This window comes from Montipora capricornis, chromosome 10, assembly GCF_036669925.1.
Source record: "Montipora capricornis isolate CH-2021 chromosome 10, ASM3666992v2, whole genome shotgun sequence".
Lineage (NCBI taxonomy): Eukaryota > Metazoa > Cnidaria > Anthozoa > Scleractinia > Acroporidae > Montipora > Montipora capricornis.
Window position 1 is genome coordinate 41306264 of NC_090892.1, and position 15000 is coordinate 41321263.

Sequence of the window (15000 nt, forward strand, 5' to 3'; positions counted from 1 at the left end):
CGTTGCAGCGTTGGAGGCTTTGATTTCGAGTTTGAAGACGAGTAGTTCATGGGTAAAATTGTCCCATTTGTCTGATTGCGATGCGAAATCGCGTGCACACAACATGCGGCCATCGCTTCTGCGAGGATGAAGACCTTGTTATTTAATTCGTATTCACCCGACAGCTCACTGCACACCTTTCAGCTAAAACTAGATGCTTCTGTGAAGCATACACTGGTTTGCCTGTGGTACGTGCTACAGAAAATCAGAAGGCACTGAATTGTGTGGTATTGAAATACAGCATTCCAGTCTCTGAAGAATAACAAATAAAAGAGAAGCGAGAAACATTGGCTTCTGGGCTGACATGTTGATAATTTTCAAGTTCCCTCACAACTTCTTTTCACCACAAGTGTGCCCTCTGAGCATCTGACAGCTTTGTAATACTAAACTTCACTGAAGTTAAGCATGTTGAGCGGGGTTAGTGTTAGGATGGGAGACCAAAACAATAAACCCCTCATAAAAAACAGAAACATCTGACCGAAAATACTATGAACGCTAATAAATGCGAACTTAGCAAGGTACAGATTCTGTTAGCTTGCTTTATGCAAAACAAATATTGTTGAAAAAGCAAATAACTATTGATACACAGTTTTCAGAAAGAGCAGAAGGAAGTTTCCCGGACGGTCGATCAAGAATAAAATATTTACGACATGAAAACAACATTAATTTTGAACCGTGAATATAGAATATAAAAAGTTACGATCAGCGACAAACATTTTGGGAGATTTTTGCTACGTTCAAGTAAATTGCAAAATCGAAAGTGAAATGGCCGGAATTCAGCGGGCGCCGTGATTAAGTTACCGCGGCATGTTTACTTGCCAAACAGTGAAGCATCTGTGTCAAATGATGGCAAGATACCGGGTTTTTGTAAGTTTCTTTTTCTGTCAAGTGTTATAAAGTTTGACAATGAAATGAGCGAAGTCAAAACAAAGATCACAATCGCACAACTCTTGTTTATGCAAAGTCAAAATTTACTCTCCAAGACGCGTACGACGTTATTTATCACCAGGTAATTCCATCATTTTGGAAATAGCAGCTACTTTATTATTCATCTGCGTCACAAGTTTTCACTGATTTTGGGGCTCATTTTGTTGAAACTCAAGCACGCTTTCAACAGGCCTGTGAACTCTTCCTGCTTACAGAGCAATACCAAAAAACTTCTCCCATATCACATTTGAACCTTAAGCTCGGAAATTCAATACACAACATGATATTATAATTCACAAAGGCAGAAAATACCACAGAATCCTTTTGCAGCGAGATATTTATTGAAACAAACAACATATTTGCTCTTAGAGGCGAAAACCTCTTCCTATTTCATAACGTGCGTGAAGACAAGAAACTCAATCGTGTCAAATTACCATGTACTTCAGGTAAATACAGCTCACTTTGATTTCGTCTCGACGGGCGATAGATTGTTGTGCTCGTCGCTTTTGAGATTCCTGCCTAGTTTATCCAACTGACTTTCCATTATTGAGCTCCATAAGGGTATATTTTGTTTAAGGATCCACTAAAACGCCATTCGCGTTACATGACTTTCGACGCCATTGCAGGCTAAGTTAATGATTCTACTGTGTCCACCAGAGAAATCTACGCAGTTCCACTACCCTCTCGATCCTAAGAAAATACTCGCAGACGGCTCTATCCACAAAGACACCACTTACCAGGGAAGTGACAGGCAAGACTTTTACCGACACGGAAAAAAAAAAAACTAAAAGAAAGAAAAAAAAGAAAACAAACAAACTAAACGCAGACCTCGACTGGGCTTGCCATGAGGCAACCCAGTAATTAAATTCTGATTATGATGGCAACTTCAGCAAAGGTTTACATTCGCCACAGTAGTGATGAATTTAGTTCCAAATAGGCAACCGTAACCGGCCACAAAACCACGTGACAAACAAGAGAAACGATTGTTATAACTCAATCGTTGTTGGAGATTTTGCCGAAAATCGCAGGTTTGAGCTTATGAAACCGCATTTTAAAGTCTTATCAGGCCAAAAAGAACGTAAACTGTTGCAAAAATTTTTTAGAAGTGCAATCGTTGCAGATTAATGTACTGCAATCCAATATAAATTTATAAGGCGTCGAGAGTTCGGTACGCTGACGTCACAGCCAAATTTCTCGGACGGATAGTTTACCAAATTTTCTTAGCAATGGAGCTCCGCTCTCGCGCGCACTTACGCTTGCGGAAGGAGTTCCGCCAAAAAGGTGGAGGACAAAAGAATCGTTGTTATTCCGATTATGCCTTGCTAATTAGCTATTATTGTGTTCGCTTTGTTCTTTTGTTTTATGAACATTACTTATTTCAGATACCGCCCAAATTCTCGGCTACTCAGATTCTCAAACACTTTGAAACAATTTCGCCATATTAAAATATTTAAAGGCATGGTACCTTTGACATTCACTGAATCTACGTTGTAGGGAAATAAATATCACGCACGTAACCAAAGAAAAACGGATTCAACCAGAAAACATGGCTTTATCAAACCAGCTGATAAAGGTCGAATTACCCACGTGAAAGATTTGGAAAGCTGACATTTCGAGCGCTAGCCCATTGTTAGAGCGAATAGAAGAATTATAGTTGTTGTTGGTTTTTACGAGGGTGTGGAGGAGCTTTGCCATTGATGGAAATATGGTGACATGAATTTGTGAATAAATTAACGGAATGTGGGGCGTTCATTGATTCTGTGAGGATAGAGTGTACCTTGGCTAGTTAAAAGATGAATTACTCGTAGATCTTCAACCTGAGACCGGTCGAATATTATTGTAATATATTCCGCATACATATGCCCATTAATTTGTTTCCGTTGTCAAGCCTGTTATCATGAGCCCTTGGCTCGGGAGTCTGGTTGACCACATCCCACGTTTCGACATGAAATGAAGTAATCACTTATATTTTGATTGACCAGAAAAACAAAAGTTTGACTAATTTGTTTCTGAATTTTTCAAGCAGCTAACTTTTCTTCGATACAGGTGGGTTAATTACGGAATAAAACTTATCTATGTAAAGAATCAAAAGAAAAAAAAGTACAATGAGAAAGTGGCCAAGCTGCCTCTCTGATTTACATTTCGGAATTTGAGGACTACTCGAGTAACTGCTCGTAAATCTGTTCCTTTAGGGAAGGCAATAGTGGCATTTGTCCACAAAAACGAAATCATATTCCTCAAGAGGGAGGGGTGAGTGTCAAGGTCACGTTTATATCATGTGATGCGAACAAAACGGACGGTATTTTCATGCTTTATTGAATAATGTAATTATCTAAGTACCGCCGTCTTTGAAAAGCAAGGAAATTGTTAAATAAAAATATTTTTCACGTGGAGTTTACGAACTCAAGATTTATGCACTACATTGTTTGGAAATGAAGATATGGCGGCCATTATGAAATCTATAGTTTCAAATAGCTATTATGGGATTCTAAGGTGGCAAATTAGTATGCATTTGCCCCCTTAGTATCCCATAATAGCTATTTGAAACAATGGATTTCAAAATGGCGCTATGTGCAATGCCTTCAGCGAAAGAATGGTGTTGTGTAATATTGATTTCATGTCACAAAAAAGAACTAATTATGTATGTGCATAAAGGAGACTGATAAAATATGGTGTAAAGAAACCCTGACAAGTGCTTGTGCTTGGTCTTCGTAGCAGTAGTTGTCTACCTAATTTTATTCTAAAATACGGTAACACTACAAATGGGATTGTGAGATGCAAAACTGAATTATACTAAGTTATGCATTAGATTCAGTACATGTGAAGTTCGATGTTTGTATCGAAGTAGCTCCATATTCGAACTTCCCATGTGGCGTACTCGAACTTTACTATTGGGATCTGCCGAACTTAAGTGATCAAACGTCGATCTCTTCATGTACTTAATGAAGGGAATTAAGTTCGGCGCGTTTGAACTGGGCCTTTAGACCTTATTCATAAATGACGGTCACATTTATAATTATTTTGCCAAGTGCAAATTAGCCTACCAAGCCTCATTTTAGAGCAAGAATTCTTTTTAATTAACAGTATGGTATAGAGGCTTGGTAGGCTAATTTGCACTTGGACAAAAGAATCATAAATTGACCGCCATTTATGAATAAGGTCTATGACGGTTACACAATGATCACTGGTGTTCCATGGGAGATATTATCACTCGCATTAGGTAGAAGACCACTCGATCGAGCTACACTCTGGTGGCCTTCTTTCTTAAACTTTGCCAGTAACTCTATAGTCTAGTAGTCAAGACCAAAATTTCAGGGGAATTGTGCGTTTTTTGATAAAAGCATGAAACCTCTCACCAATGTCAAGCATAGGAAAAGTTACTGAACAATTTTGGATATAGAGGTACGGCTGAAATTTCCTATAACCAGAATAAGGTGGTTGAGACATTTTTTTAGTGTAGAACGTGGTTGCATTATAAAAAACAGTTGTTGAACGAAGCGTCAAGACTTCCAGAAAATATCAAAAAAGAATTTAAGCATAGTATCACCAGGGATTTGAATTATAATTTTGTTGATCACAACGTTTCGTGTAATTTACGACATTTGTCCAAATTTTCGCAATACTGTTTCTGTTATGATAGAAAGGCCGAGATTTGGAAAATTACCGTAAGCCAGTGTAATTGCATACAGGTGAATTCTAATTTTAAGAAATAGCTTCCCATAGTAATGAATTATTCTTAAGCTTTGTTCCAGTGACAAGTAGATATTTATGTACGAAAGAAAGGCACGACGAAAAAAAAAAGAGAGCAGCAATCCCTGGGGGAACAAAATGTCTAACCTCACCTCCAATCGTCAATAGCACAAACCTTAAGATATGAAAACACTAAAACCCACTGATAAATATATATGAGATCAGATAAAGTTATCTTTCGTAAAAAAAGATAACACGAGCGTGACATCCGACTTACCCGTACTCAGACCTCCGCCGTTTCAGAACACGCTAACAAAACCGGACACAACCCGGACCAACCAAGCTTCTCCCTCAATTGAAGGATTATTCTTAATTGTCAATTTCTTCCAAATGAAGTATTATCGTTCATTTTGGATACTGAAAGCTTGATAGGGATCATGGGTGATGAACATATTTCTTTTAAAAGCCGAACCCCAATGTCTGGAATCGCAGTACTCGAATCTGGGAACGTGTGATTAATAACCCCCTTACTTAACCACTAGACTACTACATCACTTACTGCAAGGATGTCATTTTTTATTAACTTCAAAGTGGGTGCTCCGGGTTCAAATCCTGTCCAGGGGCTGCTTTTACTTTTTTCTTTTCCTTTTTATACCACAAGTCCTGGGACAGAGTCATCAAAATGGATGATAATACTTCATTTCAGGCAAACTGACAATGAAGGATAATCCTTCATTTGAGGAAGAAATCGTGTTGCCTCTACTGGCATACCCAGATTATAATGCGACATTCATTGTGCACACAGATGCATCACAGGATGGCTTGGGAGCGGTCTTGTATCAGAAGCAGAACTACCCGAGTAATTGCATATGCATCTAGGACTCTGACCCCGTCTGAACTTAACTGCCTGGCAAGTTGGAATTCTTAGCATTGAAATGGGCCGTGACAGAACAGTTCAGGGACTACCTCTATTACACTCCTGAATTTGTAGTATACACCGACAACAATCCCTTGACTTATGTGTTAACATCCGCTAAGTTAAATGCTACAGGATTGCGGTAGGTGGGAAAGCTTGCAGACTTTAACTTTAAAATACGGTATCGACCAGGCAAGTTGAATGCTGATGCTAATAACCTTTCCCGATTGCCCCTTGACTTCCACACCTACATGGACAGTTGTACTGAGAAGTTAATTCCCGAAAGCTTGCATGCATCAATCTCTGCATGCAGTCCAGACATTATCAAATGGGGACTCAATTTGGCTGACAGCCCTGACTGATGAAGAAGAGGAACTCCATCTTTTCAACGCCCTGTCACTAGCATCTTGCAATCAAGTAAGAGTGGTAGACTTAATGAAAGCACAGAAAGAAGACCCTCACATTTCCAACAGTGAAGGAAAGGTACCAAGAATCACCTCTGGTTCGTAAACTCCTGAACGAGAGGCACAAGTTGCATGTACACAGGAAGAGTGTCACCGCCAGTCAAAAGCCTCCGAATACAAAGAAAACGGGGGCAAATGGTTAAACGTGGTGTGCATTTTATTCCAGTGCGTAAAAGTGAACCTTTTCAGCGGTTAGGTTTACCCCGGAATTTTTAGTAGAGATGTTGAACAATCATAAGACCTTTTGTACCTCTCTTGGCCTTGGAAAAGTAGAATAAAATCAACTTCTAAAATTCGCATTTTTCGGTCATTTTAGTGTGGGAGAAATACTCATTAAAAATTCATAACGATTTTTCTTCTTGCTTAGGTACTTCTTTGTTAAGGTTCAGTAGGCAAAAGAAAGCCTTAAATCTGAACTAAACCTTGGCGAAATTTGGAATTAATAGGACGTGTGGAAGTTGTATCAAAACTATGATTTTCAGAAGCTGTTCCGTAAAAACGAAAATGTGCTCTGAAAATCACTGGTCCTAAAACTCTAAGAGACTTTTTGCAGCAAGCAAAGCTCGCCCCCCCCACCGCTTGGTTACATTTTGAGCTATGGTTCATAGGTTCGAATAGGGCAGCTACTAAAAAACAAAGGCTAGTACTTCATTACCAAAAAAAATGGACAATGCAATGATCCCTCAGGATTTCATTCAAATTGAACTTTATGTTACCTGCTCTGGAATCTGTTAGTGCTCAGGGTATGATTTAGAAATCTGCATCGTTAGTCTTAATTTACTGCTTTAGACAAAACACTCTGAGAAAACTTTTAAAAAAGAAATCTGTACAGCGATTTGCGTGGATGGAAAACTGTTGCTATTAACGAGATAATTTTTTAAAAATTCGACTTGATTTTAAAGGGTTTTCATTTTAGCTAAACTTTTCATTTCCTCTACCGCGCGTCTCTGTTTACACTTGAACCTCTTTGAACAGGTCGAGCGGCCTGATGAGCCACACTATACACATTATTCCAAAATGGCCGCCATTTAAATATTCTTTTGTTTTTATTCAAATAAGCCCTTGATGCCTCGTTCTTAAGCTGAAAATTCAAAAGAATATTTTATCTTGAACGAGGCAACAGGGGTCAATTTGTATCCGCATAAATCATCGGCCATTTTGGAATAAGGTGTATTGTTTACTTTATCGCACCTCACATTTCATTTCACACTCGAATCGTTTGATTAATAGCAGCCAAATTTCTCCAACGGGACCAGGGTATTCCCACAGTGAAATATGTTGGCCAATCACAATGACTTGTTCTGGGATGCAAATTAATATGCCATCTTTTTCAAAAATTGGCACCGCACGTACATGTCACAGAGGACAATAGCATTCTGCGCGATGCATCTTTCGCTCATCGCCAGTTTAGAAACGAGATGAAATCTGAGTCGAGCCTCATCTTCTAGTTGCATGTGGAACTGTTAATGGGGACAAAAATAAAGTTTAGAAGAAGCAATTTGTCCCAAAAACATCAGTGCCCATCTTTTAGTTGCATGTGAAACTGTTAACGGAGAGAAAACTAAAGTTTAGAAAAAATCATTTGTCCCCAGTAACAACAGTCCCTCTAACGACTGAGACATGAAAAACGCATTAGATTTCTTCTCAGTTTGCTATGATCGCAACATACATGATACATAAAATACTTAAAAGGATTGACAATGACGGATAGCTCACTGAAAGTTAAGTAAAAAAAAAAAAAAATGACGAAATCCACGGTTAGAGCTGAACACCCTTCATAGCCTAAAATCACTTTGGTCTTAAGACTTTCTTATTACTATAAATCATAAAATCAGAAATAGGCACGACGTAGTAACGTTACTATAGCCGTTCTCTTAATTCAGAGGAAATTGAAATTGCTACTATCCATTTTTTTGTTATACTATACAGGTCCCACATTGACATTAGTGTTATAACTGAAGTGGTTACCCTGTATAAATATTTTCAATTATTATTAAAACAAACTTAAAGCTAAATCTAAGGTGAAGATTTTATACTAGCGAGTGTGTGTAAAGGTATATAGGGTAGGCACAGTTTCCACTTCTGTGTAAGGCGCGTTCCTAGCAATTCCGTTAAGAGTCTTGAAACTTGTATACCGGTATTCTGTTTTATTATGGCGATACCTATGGTGCATGTCTATGGTGGAACTGCAGGATCTTAGGGGAAGGGGCTGGGATCACTTCCTCGTCTAGTCCTTTCAGTTTTTTTAAAATCGCGTATAAACGCAATAACGATATTCTTGATTTTCATTGCTTTCTGTACTATGATCACGAATGCAACCAGACTTTAGACTTTGAGAACAGGGAGCAAAGGAAATGCTTGAAAGCTCATGGCGGTTCCAAAAGGCTGGTGTCCAATAACACGGCCGAAAGCGGAAATTACTCTCTTAAATGGGAGTACAAGTCTTCGGGGACACCAGCATCATTGAATTACAGCCGACCATCAAGATTTGTCATTGGGAGTAATGGTCTTCGCTCAGGAGGTATTAAAATCTGTCTGTACAGGGAAAGGCGGTCTAACGGGGGAAGATGGAAATAAACCTGATTGGTGGAAATAGGATGGCCCCAGCTCTAGTGGGATCTTCTGAAGTGAGCTTGGAATTTACAGGTTCAAGAGGAATATGGATTGCATACAAAGAGATCGGTATGTCTTGGCGCGGACTAAGCTTAACTGGAATCAATTTTGTGTTACTCCATGCAGATACCATCTACATTGATATATTAAGTTTTGTAGATCGTATGTCCTTTCAATCTGGAGATAAAATAGTTCCACCCTTGAAAAGGACATTGTACACCAAAATGCACTAGCTCAACAGTCGTAGCGATGGGGTGAATTTAAGCAGAATACATTTATCGGTTCTGATCTTCGCCAAATTGTTATCAGTCCATCAAAAAACTTAAGTATAAATCATATCGCGAGCCGCCTGAGAAACTTTAATTTGAATGAAACTAGGACCAGTTATGACGATGTCAGTGATTATTTGATGGAACCGTATGGAAGTCAATTCATATCAGCATAGAGAAGGCCAAGAAAGAATACGACAGGCTTCTGGGGTAAAGCAGTGGTACATGTACGTGGTCCTCCATTGTTTTGCCATAGGAGTATAATGGGAACAAGAGCTTTTTCAAGAACAGATCCAAAAAGGAATTTTAGCTTTCTTTTGGATAAAATTATGTTTCCTTTGGCACTTGAATTTTACCTTAAGTCCCGCCAAAATGAACTTAATGACACAGTAAGGAGGGAAAATCCTCGCTTGAACTCCGCGTCTAATTCAGCTCAAGCACTCCAAAAAATTTGTGGAAATCGCGGAAACAGAGAAAAAGAGTTTGAAGACTACCTTAAGGTAATAGCTGGAATCTCGTCATACACAGAGCAACACGAACGTCGCTCGTTAGAATATATAAAGAAAGTACGTCTTCAAAGGATCATAAATCTCCTGGATTATGTCGAAGACCAAGTTTGGGCAGATGGTAGCGCCATAGGTTCCTTGGATCACGAGATGAATCGAGATGGTGCTGGATTTATGCATACTCTTCTTTTTCCTAAACGAATCTCTGCAAGCGGACCCTGCAAACAAGAGCAGACTGTTAAAGTTAATAGATACATCAAAATAGTACAATGACTTTGGAGACTGAAGTGTATCAAACACATCGCTTTGAGTACAGTGGAAAAACAGCAGACAAAATGATGATATTTCGCCTGATGATAGTGCTGATTATGCCCACTGGTTCGGACGACGACATTAAGGCACGACAAAGGGATATGGATGCCTTTAAGAAATGGATGAACAACGCTTTGACAATCAACAAAGCATTCGGAGGAGTAATGACCTGACTATACCGGTTTTCATCACATGGCATTCCACGGATCTGCATACATACCCCAGGCACTATATACAGCAGCTTTAGTACAGTATCTACTGGAAGGAACTGAATTTGAGTTATCTCACACAGAAAAACGAAATTTGCTAGGGGGGCTTAAAAAACTGTGGGTGATAGTTGTGAAATATTCTACGCCAAGTAGTGTTGGAGGCCGTTTTCCCAACTTCACTAAAGCAATTTTGGCTCAAATCCCCACTGCGTATGCTTACATTAGCATTTCGTATCCTGGGTTGCTAAGAACGCCTGGAATTACAGTCTCTGACCTAACTGAAGATGTGAAAATGTTCCAACGCTTATATCAGACTTCCGACGACAGAGTAAGGAAGATATCCACATAGGAAGACTAATATGAATACCCTGGGATCTGTGGACATAATGAAATCCGTAAGTTTATTAGAAAAATTTTGTTAGTTTAAATGCGTGTGACTTGAATGAAAATTTAAATTAAAATGAAATTTCATTTTAGAACTTACAAGGTCAAACTCAAATGCTAATTGGAAATTTGGGGCCCCATAGAACCGTTTGCAATACAAAGGGTAAGTGCTCAGGTGTCCAGAACCGAGCTCACTACCCACTAAATTTCTTAGTGCTTTAGGAGAAGTGACATTCTGTGTTCACCACGTGCACAGTAAAGCCAATGTAGAAAAGTGAGTGATTGACCCATCCAGCTATGTGCATGACCTGTAAAAATGAGCACCCATATTCCGTCGCGCTACTTTTTCAGTTGGGCTCGAAGGATTGCGAGAAAAGAGAGACTGCTGGTAGTCAACAATGTTAGATCAAACACATCCAAATACCTTAAACAAATTCACGGACAGGTTATAGATATGAGCCCGAATTAAGTCACTTCATTAAGTAATTTGAGAACAAACGTTGACGGCGACTCAACTTTTCCTTAGAACAAGGAGGCTGGCAACAGGTTCCACATTTTTTCGAAAAGACATACTTTAAGGGATGAATACGGCCACTTTTTAACAAGTGATGCTGCAATATTGGTATCAGACAAATGCCAAATTATTGTTACCATAGCAACAATACGAGCTGTTAAAACACCCTTTAAGCGCTTGTAACTCGAAAACGAGCTCAGTGACTCTATTTTTTTATTATCGAATTGTAATAAGCATGATAAGATGCACCTTTTCACAGAGTTTAAAAATATTCCTTAAAGTAGATTCAAGGCCGCCTTAAATTAGTTCTGAACTCATTGAACAAGACGTTTTTAAACTTTGTAAAAAGTTGCATCTTATCATGTTATTACGATTCGATAAAAAAAAAAAAAAAACGGGGGGCACCGAGCTGGTGTTTGAGTTATCAGCACTGAGAGCTAAAATTAAGGATGTTTTTAACAGGTTCTATTGTTGCTATGGGAACCTTTGTGCCATGAAATTGACACCAATGTGTTCACCAATGATAGGCCAGTTGTTTGATACCAGGATTGTTGCATCAACCGATATAGAGTGGTTATGTGGTTATCACTATCCACAACGGTTACGCCTACGTCATAGACTGCATAGACTTTCTAGTTGATGATGGTTTCATAAAATTTTCATAGTTTTAAAAATCTTTCGTTCTCAAAACATCTTGAATGTGTCTCTGTAATAAGTACTATCGCAAAAATAAAAGTAAAATCTCCATTGTTACAGGTTTATGGCAAGGGCCTTTCAAACAACTTTTTTGCTGAACCATCTCCAGAGGACCATTGGTCCAAGAATTTTGCAGCTCTCTCTATTCATCGTCGCAAAGATTGGGCTGTGACAAAGAAGGACTTTAACAGGTTTGTCTGGGACTTTGATGGAATACTGAACGAAAATGCCCACGGTATCTTTCAAAGTCATGGCGCAATGCTAATAGCTCACAGCGAGGAGTCTGTAAAGGCACATAACATTAATTAACGTAAGTCAGGGATGGGACTGGACCAAAATTCCTGGTGCCACAACAATGAACCTCACCCTCAATGAAACAATGGTGAAGGAAGCAAGACATTTTAGTCCATGGCCTTATGCTGGAGGAGTTACCTTCAAAGGGATAGAGACTTTTTCGGGCGGAACGTTTGGTATGGACTTCCATCAACCGGATTACCAAGGCGTACAAAACGGTGGCGACAGGGTGGCACAAACAACACTTTTTCAGGAAAGGTTGCAGAGTCCAAGTTCAGCTCCAGCCCGGGTTGAGGGAAAGGATAGTCAAACTGGGAAGATTGATTACGTGACTATTGTTGAAACAAAAGGGAACAGCTACTTCATCCCACGTTCGAGTGCTTCAAGTCTGAAATTTCCACCTACAAACCAACCATCGCAAACTCCGTTAACCGGTTATTACGCTACCCCCTGGCGCTTGACCACAGGTCCCCGAACGCGGCAACTATGAGTACGTAGTTTATGTAAATACACCATCATATCCACAACCTGCAGAGGTCTTCTGGGAATATCACCGAAGATACCCTCATGAAAAGCCGGCATGTAAAGTTCTAAGGAGGGATCACGAGGCGCACGTGGTGAACTTCTTGAGATAACACCAGCACGCTGGACATGGATATGGCCCGTCTATAGTTACGTCATATTTAAGTTCAAGCCAAATGTTCCTTATGGTCCAATCACAGAAGTCACCAATCAGTCTCGCATTATAATAAAAGAGTATCATAAGTTTGTCTAAGAATGAGGTACCCTGACTTGGATTTTCCCAGTTTCACACGAATTGAGAGCCTTAGAAGATAACGAGATGTTCTACATGGAAAGCGAGGAGGTCGAAGTAAACGCGACATTAAGGAGGAACGTGAACAGGATACTTCCAACGCAGCCAGTGGTACATGGATTGCCAGATATGCGATGGTCATGGCTACGTCCCAGAAGTTCGAGTGTAACCTTTATGTTCTCCTGGCTCAGCCAAGGGAAACAAAATTGTCTTCGCCAACCTTAAGAATGGATTCAGTGTTGAACTGAAGTTAAGAAAATAAGGTCCAGTTGTATTAAATGCACTTGAATAAACACGAAAATATCTTTCGCTGAGAAGTTATTGACCTGCATAAGGAAATGCAGTGGGTAGCTGTAGGGCATGGTAAAAGGGGATGTATGGCAACCACGTTTAACATAAATTACCTTCAATTATGCAAATATATGTAATGTCTCCTACCCTTAAGCTGCTAATTGCAACAGTGACAAACAAGAAAGGCAATAAAGGCTATTGACGTTAAACTGCTGTTTTTTCTTTTCATTTAAATTTAATTAATTAATGCAATATAAGAATCAGCGATGATGCTTAGTCATAATGTTAGAACCTTTTTGACCAAAAACGCATCAAAATTGCCTCGATATTACTCATAGTTACAGAGATGGAAATCTCTAATCGCTCACTGCTTAAGGGCCGCGCGTTTACCTACCCCCGGGACAACTCCATCCAGTATCCATGACCAACGTACACGAACAGGTACGATTCGTCAATGTAGGCTCTCGAGTCGTACCGGCGTCCATGCACCATATCATCATCATCATCATCATTTTATTTCAATATTCAATTTAACAAATTGAAGAAATACACAGCCCACATATAGCAAACCAAATCACATTTAGCAAATTAGATTCATAGTAAGACAGGTAAATAAATAAATAAATAAATAAAAGAAAAGAAAATAAAATAAAAATAAAATAAATAGGTATACACATACATTCACAGATAGTTAGCATTTACATAGAGCAAGAACCTATAAGAAGACGTGAAACATAAGGAAGTAATAATGATAGCTAGGGTGTGATTAATGATAACCAGTAATTTTTAAGATTAACGTTGAGACCTCAACATAATCATCCTCATCACCAAGCACCACAAGTAAAAATTGGTAAATTAAGTTTTTTTCCTTGTTTGTGCAAGTCAGGCTTCAGGCAATTCCATAGCTTAGCTGTTCGCTTTTAGCGAAGATTTAAACTTATTAGGCAATTTTTGATTTTCCCTCTTGGATTAGCAAGTTATTGTTTTCGACGCTCATGAGAATTATCCAAAATGGCCTTTAATGATTACTTGAAGATTGTTAACAATAGATTAACAAGAGCTATACGTGAAAAGTTCAAAGTCCTCTGCGTAGGGCGACTCTGGTCTGCACAAAATAAACCCGCGACACGTGTAATTTGACAGTACAAGGAGGAATACCGACAAGCAACCGTCTCAGTCTCTTTGCACAACAACAAGATGGATTCCTTACACGGTAAGTTGCTTTCTCTAATATCAAATGCTTATGAAGAGTTATATCATCTGGGGCCGGTTGCTCGAAGCCTGGTTAGCGCTAGCCGTTGGTTAAGATGTATCAAAACCTATAGGTTTCCATGGTATTTAACGCTGGTTAGTGCTAACCATGCTTCGAGCAACCCGGGCCTGGACGCTAAACAAAGGAAATCTCAACCAAGGCCGACAGCGCTCAAATCGCAGCGACAAGAGACAAGCAGCTCTGCGACTCCGTTTCCATTTCCGATAGCGACTTGAAGTTTTGAAATAAGCGTCGGCACGCGACATCTTCGAGAGCACCTTGTGTAGTGTATAACAGGGTATAAGATTTGAAGTACATGCAGACTTTCTGTCGCCGATTTAATATAACGCCCTCGCCACAGTGAAACACTACAGGTGCTCGACTTTCCATTAAATACTCATTGCGATCGTCAAAAGTGTTAGTGGTCGTTAGTGGTTTGATGTTAGAAAGACTCCAAAGTCCAAGTTGATATAGATATTCGTCCCCTACAAAATTGGCTATTCTGTTTTTGTCACGCACGAAATTTAAGATTTGCGTTGTTGCTGAGAAATTATCATGTTATTTGAAAACCTGACTAAACTACAAATGAAGTCGAGCTGAACTTGAAATCGCCCCATCCGCTGAAATGGGTGTTTAAGAAGTTGAAAGTCGATTCGTTTTGTAGGTCCAAGTACAGCTAAACTCCAAGTGACTTGAACGTTGGATTTATTTAAGTCAAAGTACGCGGTGCAAGAGACAAATTAATTGTCGAGTTAGGGTCTCGAGTTTGATTTAGAGTTGGATTTTTGAGTTGGACATTGCGTTTATTTT

At 39.3% G+C, this 15000-nt stretch overlaps 1 protein-coding gene and 1 pseudogene across 1 annotated transcript in view; both read left to right on the forward strand.

Moving 5' to 3' along the window:
• The first annotated feature begins 5373 nt into the window (after positions 1–5373).
• Positions 5374–13020, forward strand: LOC138018865 (uncharacterized; annotated as a pseudogene).
• Positions 13021–14031: 1011 nt separating this feature from the next.
• LOC138021773 (uncharacterized) overlaps positions 14032–15000 on the forward strand; it is an 18583-nt gene continuing 17614 nt past the window's right edge. The window contains exon 1 of the mRNA XM_068868772.1: positions 14032–14151. Within this exon, the coding sequence (XP_068724873.1) occupies positions 14136–14151 (16 nt within the window). The 5' untranslated portion in view covers positions 14032–14135. The remainder of the gene's footprint in view (positions 14152–15000) is intronic.